The sequence below is a fragment of the Mytilus edulis genome, chromosome 3 (genome assembly GCF_963676685.1).
Source record: "Mytilus edulis chromosome 3, xbMytEdul2.2, whole genome shotgun sequence".
NCBI lineage: Eukaryota > Metazoa > Mollusca > Bivalvia > Mytilida > Mytilidae > Mytilus > Mytilus edulis.
The window spans coordinates 33,601,781-33,612,616 of NC_092346.1; the positions used below are offsets into that span (position 1 = coordinate 33,601,781).

Below are 10,836 nucleotides of genomic sequence, written 5' to 3' on the forward strand. Positions count from 1 at the left end.
TGAAAGCGGTATGCGTTTATCAAACAAAGAAATATTTCTTTTAACTGTTTGAAGTCACAAAATTTCAGAGTGTATGTCTAAATATACATGTCGTAAATGCAACAGAAAGCATCACACTAGCTTGTGTCAAAACAAACAATACATAGAGAAAACCAAATAACAAGACAAACAAGCGCAGGTGTAAATTCTATGAATGGTAAAGTAGAAAAACACACAGCTACAGTTTACACCCTGTATGAAAATCCTGTAAAACAGAAAATCGATGTACTCTTGAAAACACATGTATCACTAGTTTCAGTAGGTAATTAATTCCACTGTTATAAATATTCTTTTAGACGAAAAGTCACAACAATCCTTTATCACGAAGGATCTATCAAAATAGTTACAATTGAAACCCTGTGGAATGAGCCCACCCAGTCTTCCTGCCTTTGGAAAAAAACTAATCGTAATTTTAGAAACCTAAAAACTGACGTTGTTCATCTGTAAACTATACATGGATGTAAATTATTAATGGAAGTACTCATTGTACCAACAATCGCAGCACCTCTATCAAGTCGTACCCATTAGGGAGCGTCACAGTTGTCTTATTTTCAAGGTATAGAATTGGCCCATCCTATGAGTAAGGATTAACATTTTGAAATAGCTATGTTGATTGGAGCAGATTACTACTTGGACCGCGTCGAAAACAATACACTACGAGGAATCGGTCCCACTACAGTTAAGTCAAAATTGTGATATTGGGATATTAATTGTCTGGATCTATGCAAACAATAGAATAATCAACAGTACCAGCTTTTACGTTGAATTGATTGGTACACCACAAGAAGTAAGAGGCAGATCTGGAGCTATTTTGGAAAGTGAAATCTACAGAAGTAACGCCTGTCGAATCTACAAAAAAAGACAAACACTACTAAGAAACAGACGAGATAACTCTATTACATCGCGACAACCACTATATAACAAAATAACCATGGCAAGAGAATTTGTCTAAGCTACCGTAAAAACTATAATGTAACTAAGAAAAAAAATCGAGAATAATCAGTAGACTGAACAGGGAACCAGAAATACAGACATTATCCAGTAACCGATCAAGGAAAAAACGGATTTACTAACCGTCCGATTGATCAAATATACTCATTAACTTGAAGTTTCTAATAATTATTTGCAAATCGAAAAAGGCTACCAACTTTCGTCTATCAAAGGAAGACAAATGGACATTGTAATTTGATGAGTTGAACGTCATTCCTCGTTTGAAGATACCTTATCATACGAAGTGGCAGTCTCTTTGTCCTTTTTCCTTATCTTCACGGCTCAGTGACTGATAAAAAGATTGTCGACTGTTGTTGTCTCGTGAATGTCTCACTTATAAGTTTGAGATATTTATGTTTGTTATTAGATTATATCGTTGGGACCTCTATATACAAATGCATATGCTGTCAGATATGGTTTGCAAATGGTTGAAATAAATTATATAACAACTGTTAAGGAAAGGTTTAATTATCAAAAAGGGATGCATAGAAAATAAAAATAAAAACAGGCTTTATCAATTCAACTATGTGTCACTAGCATCACTAATGTGTGTAAATATATCATATCATGCCATACCAATCTTTTGCTTTGATGTGGCATAAAATGAAAGCGTTTGGTAACTTGAGGTTGTGTGTGTGACATGTTAAACACTTTTAGAAAAACATTACATTTGCCGACTCTTAATAAAAATTGCTTACATTATAACATTTCTGGTCGTTAAATAATCAAATTTAGGCAATAGTAGTTTATTTATGTTCATATCACCTAAATCAGTTAAGGAGATATAATGAAAGTCGATAGGTTATGACTGTTGACACATCACATGCCTTTCATGAGTTTAGATACAGACGGCCAAGTCGTGGTAATGACCGTAAAACATGTGTCGATATTTTTGCTCTTCCTTATAAATCTGTTAATTTGTTTGAGCAGTTTTAGAGACTTTTTGGAATTTTTGATACTCAATGCTCTTCAACTTTGTACTTGTTTGGCTTTCTAACTATTTTGATCTGAGCGTCACTGATGAGTCTTATGTAGACAAAACGCGCGTCTGGCGTATTAAATAATAATCCTGGTACCTTTGATAATTAAATAGAGAGGCATTTTAAAAATTAAACATTTTTCTCTCAATTTTAATGTTAAGTGTTATGCATTTCTGGTGAAGGTCCATTAAAAAATATGCATCTAATGCAGTAAAAGAGGGACGAAAGATACCAAAGGGACAGTCAAACTCATAAATCGTAAATAAACTGACAACGCCATGGCTAAAAATGAAAAGGACAAACAGACAAACAATAGTACACATGACACAAAATAGAAAACTAAAGAATAATAAACACGAAATCTGCATCTTAATTTAAACTGAAAGTATAGTATAAACAGCTCGATTCAGTTAGCATTACTCTTGTTAGGGTAGGTAGAATAATTTTACAAATAACAGTGTAACTGTTGCTGACTGAAGCTCAACTTGCGAAAGGCTAATGAAATTATTGCTTAAAACCTATCAATATGGTGATTTCTCTGTGTTACGACCATTAATAAACGGCTTCTCCTAGGTCTGTAATTTTGAAATGAGAGAGTATAACCCCAACCTTGAAATAAACATGCTTACAGTTAAAAATAGAAAAAAAATGAATTATTATGGAAAAGGCAACTACCATAATTCGTACACTAAGGCAACTAAAATAAGGCTTGCAAAATCGATGTGACTTAACCGGAAACAATTATCATCTTTACATAAAAAGTGCAAAATTAAAAAAAAAAAAAATTTATGAACGGAAAACGTACTACTTAACAGAGCAAGCCAGCAGATTTTTCATTTCATTGATGAAAGAATTGTACAGAATTAACGATTAGTCGGTGACTCTAGTAGCAAAATCTTTAAAAATCCAAAGCCTGATGTACACGTTGAAACAGATAAAGTGGATTTATCCGATCACTAAACTTGAATATTTTATAAAGTCTAAGAATAGAAAGAACATGTAAGCAACCAAAATCCTCAAGCCGAAAAATCTGTCAAAAAGAAAGAAAAAAAATCAAATACTGCAATAGAAATCATAAAGATATAGTATCACAAACGGGCAACGTAATTTTAACCAGTTCCTGCTCTACTTGTAGCATCCAGGATATTAATTGTGTTATAAACGGGATAATACGTCAATTTAGATAATGTCACAATCGAAGAACACAGGATGAGATTGTGGGTATTGGTATGATCAATAACATTTTTTTTGTAAAACATCCCGTTGATAAATTAAAATATTCATCAGAAACTAAGATTTCAACTCCAACATGCAGGCAAAAAAAAACAATCTTTAGGTGAATATTGACATTTCTGTATGTTTCTCTTGATAATTTTCTCTTGATGATTCTACGTATTTATACATCATTTGCTGTCAGATGTTTGAGTTTATGCGTTCCTTATCACTGCTTATGAAGGTAAGATTTGACACACGACATTAACTAGTGTGTTATTAATAAATTCATCATAGATACCAGAATTGAAATTTTATATATACGCCAGACGCGCGTTTCGTTTACAAAAAACTCATCAGTGACGCTCGAATAAAAAAATGTTACGAAGGCCAAAAAACGCAGAAAGTTGAAGGGCAGTAAACGCATATTCCAAAAAGTTTTGCCAAATACAGCTACGGTAGTCTTTACCTGAGGTAGAAGAGACTTAGTATTTAAAAAATTCAAAGTTTTGTTAAAAGTTTATTCTGTCAATCATATGTACTGTTATACTCAGATTGGATACAACACATAATATTTTTTTAGAGTAGATTTAATGAAATAAATTAAACATCTGAACATATATCAAAATAAGGTCAGATTCCAAACAAATTGGGAAAAGATTGGTCAAATTAGAAGTACAATTCAGGCAGATATTTAACTAGTTTCAAAAATTTCAAACTTTTTAGTCCGTTATTTTTCACATCATATGACAACTGGAAAAAAAGTACAATAACAAAAATACCGAACTCCGAGGAAATTTTAAAACGGAAATTTCTTCTAATAAAATTCTCCTACAGGTCATATGGATATTTTGAATTAAACTAATGGAGCGGTCAAGTTTCTTTGTTTTATGTTTTGATTTATAATATTATTTTACTATACGTTCCAGATTTAACAGCAACTTGTATTAAATGGTCAATCGTTGACCACAATAAATTATAGTCCAATTTGTACAGTGCTTATTTTTTTTGTTTTTTAGTCTAAGATATCAAAGTGATGATAATTTATTTAATCTCTCACCTTTTGAGCTCCGATCTACAAAATAGATTCGGAATTGTGCATTAATGTTGGTTAATGCTTTGACTTCCAAAAAATAATTTACAAAAATAACGAAGTTGCGAAGTTCACTGTATTTCTACATGACAATAGTTGGTAAATATTTCTAATATATACAAATATGTTTTCTACTAAGAATAGGTTTTGTTTAATATTTTCAAACAACGTTATCATTGGCGGATCCTATGAACATCCATAATTACTATCAATATAACAGGAACAACCAGTACAATGATGCCGACTATACCAATATTTCTCGAAGACTTCCTCTGATCATATACAGACATTTTAGTGGCTTTGTACAAATTTGTTTCTTTCTTGTCTATAGATATTGCATTCCTCAACGCAGACAATTTCTCAGTTAGTTGTTCCTTTGTCAAGATAGGGTTATTAATCTGTAAACCATCTACCCTGACTGTTGAAGGTGAATGAGCTGTTACAGTGGATTTAGTAGTAACTTCTGGAATAACTGTGGATCTGTTGATAGAGGTTGGTGGACAAATTGTGACTGTTGTTTCGGGTGAACATTCTGAAAGTTGAAATACATATAACGATTAATAATGATGTATAAAATAACCGAAAGGAAAGGGAAACAATTTCAAGTTGAATTAAGGTATTTTGAGAATAAAAAATACATTAATTGTTTACCTTCTTCTGACTTGTATACAGAACTTTAGAATTGAGCAAAAATAAAGTTTCATGTGTTGATTATTTCATTACTGTATCTGAGGCACTAAAGATATTTTTCTTATTTTGAATCTGATTGTAGATTTTATATCACGTTGTGCTGTCCTAAACTTTTTTTATAATGTGCGTTAAAGCTGAAGAGCAAGCAAAGAGCTACTTTAAAAAAAATATATTTGCGTTCTGATTATAGTTAGATCAATTTCTGTTTTGACTTGAAATCATTTTTCTCTTTACCAAAAGTGAATTTAAAGAAACAGTACTCCAATCTTACATACACTTCTCCAAAATGTAAATCCATTGTTTCCAAATAAAATTATATAGTTTTGTATAGATGTATTTGTCCGTGTAACCTAAAAGTAAAACGAAATTACCCTAACTTTACTGGTTTTGAATAGTTGGGTTAAATTCAATGCTTTCGTTTTAGATGGCTAGCTTGATATTTGTTCCACGACTTAGTGACAATATAAGAAGCATATCAGGACAAGTTAAAATTACACGATTACACGTATGAGCCTACCGTACTACACTGACACGAAGACAAAAAAGAGAACACGTTATAAAACATATAACCCCTCCAAGACTAACTGTATTTACACAAAGTCGATGAGTATTCTAGCCACGTTTAAAATGTATCTTGCCTTGCAGAGAAAAAATAAATGCCAATAATCAAGTTATTGGTTTGAAATGGACAGAGGGATTGAACACTATACCTACGGTACAAAGACAACTGGCCACCAAAGTTCAAATGAAATGAATGTCAGCAATTATAAGCAATTTTTGTCCTCATTCATGAGAAAACTCGACACCTTTGTTTGTCTTTCTTTTTATGAAACAAAATTCATTGTGTTTAAAAGTTGAAAATCTGGAGCAAAAGCATTATCAATAAGTGATATCACTAATACCTTACCTATACTATATAAGCTCAATCTGTTCCAGCCTCCACAAAATTCATTTGAATTTCCACTACAGAGCGTATCGCATTCTATACTTTCTTTTTTTACAAAATTTTCATTGTTGGCCGCATTGCTACAAAAGCACTCTTTGCGTAACTGAAATAGATTGAAATATTGTCATATTAACATTTAAAAGTAATAAGTGTACAGCTTTTGATTGATCTGGTATTGAATCTATAATATATTCCTGTACCAATTAACAAAATTGAAAAACATGAGGAAATTAAGAATCTTTTACTGTGTTTATCCATAAACCTTTGTGCTAGTGAATTACCTATTGCCTGACCAGTTTACAAAAATTGTCAATACAATTTGTCCATTTAAATTGCACAATATGTATTGGGATAGCTATTTTGTGTGATTTTGACAGAGCTAATTTAAATGAATGATAGCTAGCTTGCTTTCCTCATGTCCAAAGTCCAGAATGGACTAATCTATTTAGGTATAGGACATTTTACATTTAATACACGTTTTGTTCTTTCTAATAAAGATGTTTATTGTAAATTTATTTATTTTGCTAAAAATCACAAATAAACCATTGCTGGTAAATCCCACTTTAATAATGAAGAATAAAGCACTGAAATTTCTATTCACTAAGCCATTGGATATATTGAAAATAAATGTTTAACAGTAATTCCAATTGAAGTAGATCCTGAATATTAAAAGATAGTTATCAAGGTACCAGGATTATAATTTAGTACGCCAGACACGAGTTTCGTCTACATTAGAGTCATCAGTGAAGCTCATATCAAAGTATTTATAAAGCCAAACAAGGAAGAGCATTGAGGATCCAAATTCCAAAAAGTGGTGCCAAATACGGCTCAGGTAATCTATGCCTGGGATAAGAAAATCCTTAGTTTTTCGTAAAATGAAAGCTTTGTAAACAGGAAACTTAGAATCACTATGATTCTATTTCAGGAATCGTAATATAACATGGAAATATATCCCATTAGAAAACGCCAAGCCACAATTAGATGGGCTATCCCCCCCCCCCCCCCCAAAAAAAAAGCATTTCATAAACACTTTAATTCCATGTCAGGAATCAGAAACTTGAAATACATCTCCCATTTAAAACACCATGAAGTAAACATATATCTACTTTTTTATAAACTGAATTCACTGATTGACATTTCCATCTTGACTACTTAGAGACGCATAAAGAAATGGCTTTTGTGATAATGATTGGTTTGTCTTCTTACTCCACATATATTAAGAGTTCGTTTTAGAGCTTTTATTCAAACTGAAATCACCAAAGATACCGATCATAATTGTGTACGCTAGACGTGCATTTCGACTACAATAGACTTAAAGGTGTCGCTGAAATCAAAAAGTAAAAGACCAACTAAAACATATTTCTAATCTGAAAATATGACACTCATCATCCTCTGGCGTTTGAAAATCTAAAGAAATGTGGCTACTTTCATTTCAAACGATCAGTTAATACAAAAAATCAATTATTTTCTGATTTTTTGTTTTTCATCGCTTTTTGCTTATACATTTGTAAGATCCCAAACCACCAAAACTAAAACTCCCTATCTGTTCAACCAAATTTTGCAATTTGCACAGATTTCTAAATTTTTCCCTTAACAAATCATAAACTAGAAAAGTTGGTCTCAAAATGGTTGATATATTTTTCTTTCACCAACAGTTTCATTTCTGCAAATGAGCAGTTTAGTTAAGTAAACAATGACACCAGCAACACTATTTTGTGGTTACTTGTACGTATTGTAAATATTGTGGTGATATATATACATTTAGCGTTTCTAGCGTCCCTAATCACATTGCAAAATCAAATGACAAAACACACTGTCATATCCCTGATGTGGTACAGGCATTTTTAAATGAAGAAAAATGGTGGATTGAACCTGGTGTTATATCAAGTTGATGTGAGTATGAAATATTCAGGTTTTCCCCAAATCACAATACTTCCAATTTTACAATTAAATTACATATTTTGTATACTATGGTTCACGGCGCTATTGACAATGATTAATTGATAGATCTACTATTTCCTGTAATCATGACTTTCGTTTTATATTCTTGTTTAAATCTCTGTCGTTACGAATTTTCATTGGTGTTTTTATAGTATCAAATGAAACGAATATTAATCTGGTGTCATTGATTGTTTTCGTTATTGAATTGTGTATAGTTTATACCTTAAAACAGGTCATGTCAAGAAAACTTGACGAGAGTACGGAGTAGTGATTGAACTGAACAAAACACATTGTTTTCTTGTGAAGTGGATAGCGATATGACAATGTAATAAATAGTAATTCTGGAATGAAAACGTCCAAGTTATGTATTATGTTATTAATTAGAATAAGTTAGGTAAACCACAAAAGTACAAACAAATTAAATACTCGCATGGTCAACATGAGTGGGATATCAGCAATCGATTGTTAAATATATTTCACAGACAACAAAAGGTTACGCAACACGTACGCTACCTGGTTTAAAACATAATCACTCCTGCTCCTCTCGTGGCAACTGTCATGTTTATCCTGTCACAGCTTTCTGTGCAATAGGAGGTCTTGTTATCAGTAGAATGGGGTATTAGTATTTCAATTTGTTTTTGCGCAAACAATTGTGAATGATCGCTCTAGAAATCATGTACTTATCTCAGATTTTTTTAAAATGCATATACTCATAAGCCTTTTTTAAACTAATTTTTGTAGTTTGTTCTTATGTTGTACTGTTACACAACTGACCCCTGTTAGAAAAGGTTGGGGTCCCGCTAACATGTTTAACCCAGCAACATTATGTATGTATATGCCTGTCCCAAGCCTGTTAATCATTAGTTGTCGTTTGCTATGTGTTACATATTTGTTTTTCGTTCATTTTTGTACATAAATAAAACCGTTAGTATTCCCGTTTGCATTGATTTACATTAATCAATTTGGGGCCGTTTATAGCTGACTATGCGGTAAGGGCTTTGCTTGAAAGCAGTAAGGTGACCTATAGTTGATAAGTTCTATGTTGTTAGGTCTCTTGTGGAGAGTTGTCTCATTGGTAATTATACCACATCTTCTTTTTTATATATAAGTATATAATGCAAAGTAAGTTGATAAATAGGTCAATGCATATCGATAAATAAATATTTTTTTTGTCTGCTCTATGATCAGGTTGTTGTCTCTTTGATACATTCCCCTATTCCATTCTCAATTTTAAATGCAAATAACAAACACTTATAATACTGAAATCAAGAATATCACCATGTACAACATTAAGTTGTTTTAAAAGTACCTCAGTTCCCATGAAAGTAGCATCATTCAGAAATGAACAGCAATGTGATGCACACATATCATTGGTCATAGCGTAGCTATCAAGTCTCCCGTATGGCAAGGTTCTTGGTGCTTGGTCAACATAACATCCAATGTATTGTTTTCCTGTTATGAAATGAGGTTTTTTTTAATTATAAAGCAAACAACGAAACGTGAAAGGAGTAGGTCCGGTAAGGACCGATTTTGACCTCAAATTTCAGGTTTATCTGACGAAAGATGTTGACCACTTTTTAAACACTTAAGTGTCTATTTCATTTGAATCAATTAATTTATTTGAAAGATGTTAACTAATTAAGTCATTAAAAACTCTCCGATTCAAGCTCAAATATGAAAATCTACCAAATATGCCGAAAAATGTCACTTTTAAGATGGTTTTTGTCAAAAATGAAAGTGGCCGCATCCGTGTTCATCCTAAACCTTTATATATGTTATGTATTATCATCAAATACAACTTACATTTCAATATTTTGGATGAACACGGAAACCGTCTAAAACTTAATCAAAATGCTAGAATTAAGAACATTTCAGTAATTTAGCATGACTTAATGGTGCTAGTACCCGATATATGTACATCGTTTTGTCAAAACACAGCCCATATGTATGTAACAGAAGCATTCTACTGTCCAATAAATAACTAAGTATGCATTTTAACAATTTTGTAAAACAGCTATATTTTGGGGCCAAAAAGGGGTCTTACTGGACCTACTCCTTTGACGAATTGTTTTTATTAATCCTTGATGATTTAGATAATGGATGGGAATGCTTTGTAAATATGCATTCTCAGACTGAATCAAATGGATTCGCGATATGTTTCTCATTACCCATTGCCTGTTACTTATAGTGTAGTAGGTGTTATTGATTTCATATCAATGATTCACTTAATCCATTCCAAGTGGATCGAACCTTATGAAATTACTGTTTAACAGATGACGACATATATCTTCCAGGTGTCGTAACCACTATCAGGTCCCCTTTTCCTTGACTGAAACCTACCGAATTAGACTAATCAACATCCTTAAAATTACATGGGCAACACGCGTGAAGCCACATGTGGAGTATGATATGCTTATCCCTCCAGAGCCCCTGATATCATCCCTCGTTTATTTGATGGAGTTTATGTTGCTCAGTCTTTATTTTTCGTTGTGTTTTGTGTACTGTTGTTTGTCTTTTCTTCGTTTCCTCGTGTTTTGCCATGAGTTTGAATATTTCTTTTGATATATACAGTCTCCCATTATTAATGACCAAGACATGTCTCATGTGCTTTTAAAACAAACATCATCGACCGTATAAGATAATAAAGTAAGTTCAATTTCGGTTAGGTTTCAAATTATAAAAGATTAATGTGAAAAGACACGCAAGAAAGTGCACTTGTTTCTTTTTTGGTGTATCTTTTCTCATAAATCTTGCAAGGGGCACTAGCTGTTAAATTCATGTTGTCATATTTGACTTACATTCTCATATTTGATTTATAACAATGTAAACAAACTATCAAAAATCTATAAAAAAACCAATTTACAGAGCATAGACACGATAATATGTAGCTTGATTTCGTGTTTTCTTCGTCTAGACACCATCGAATTAACCTCTGATGACCATAT

At 32.2% G+C, this 10,836-nt stretch overlaps 1 protein-coding gene across 1 annotated transcript; it reads right to left on the reverse strand.

The window, feature by feature from the left end:
- Positions 1-4,487: 4,487 nt before the first annotated feature.
- LOC139515208 (uncharacterized) lies at positions 4,488-10,063 on the reverse strand. Its single transcript, XM_071304772.1, has 4 exons — positions 10,060-10,063; positions 9,201-9,343; positions 5,912-6,053; positions 4,488-4,846 (listed from the first exon to the last, which is right to left on the reverse strand). The coding sequence occupies exons 1-4, from the start codon at positions 10,061-10,063 to the stop codon at positions 4,488-4,490; spliced, it is 648 nt and encodes a 215-aa protein (XP_071160873.1).
- Positions 10,064-10,836: the final 773 nt, after the last annotated feature.

Coding starts and splice junctions, on each gene's coding strand:
- LOC139515208 (XM_071304772.1), bottom strand. Junction 6,054..9,200: donor CTACTTTCATGGGAACTGAG/GTACTTTTAAAA, acceptor AATCTATTTCAG/TTACGCAAAGAGTGCTTTTG. Junction 4,847..5,911: donor ATTGAGCTTATATAGTATAG/GTAAGGTATTAG, acceptor TTCAACTTTCAG/AATGTTCACCCGAAACAACA.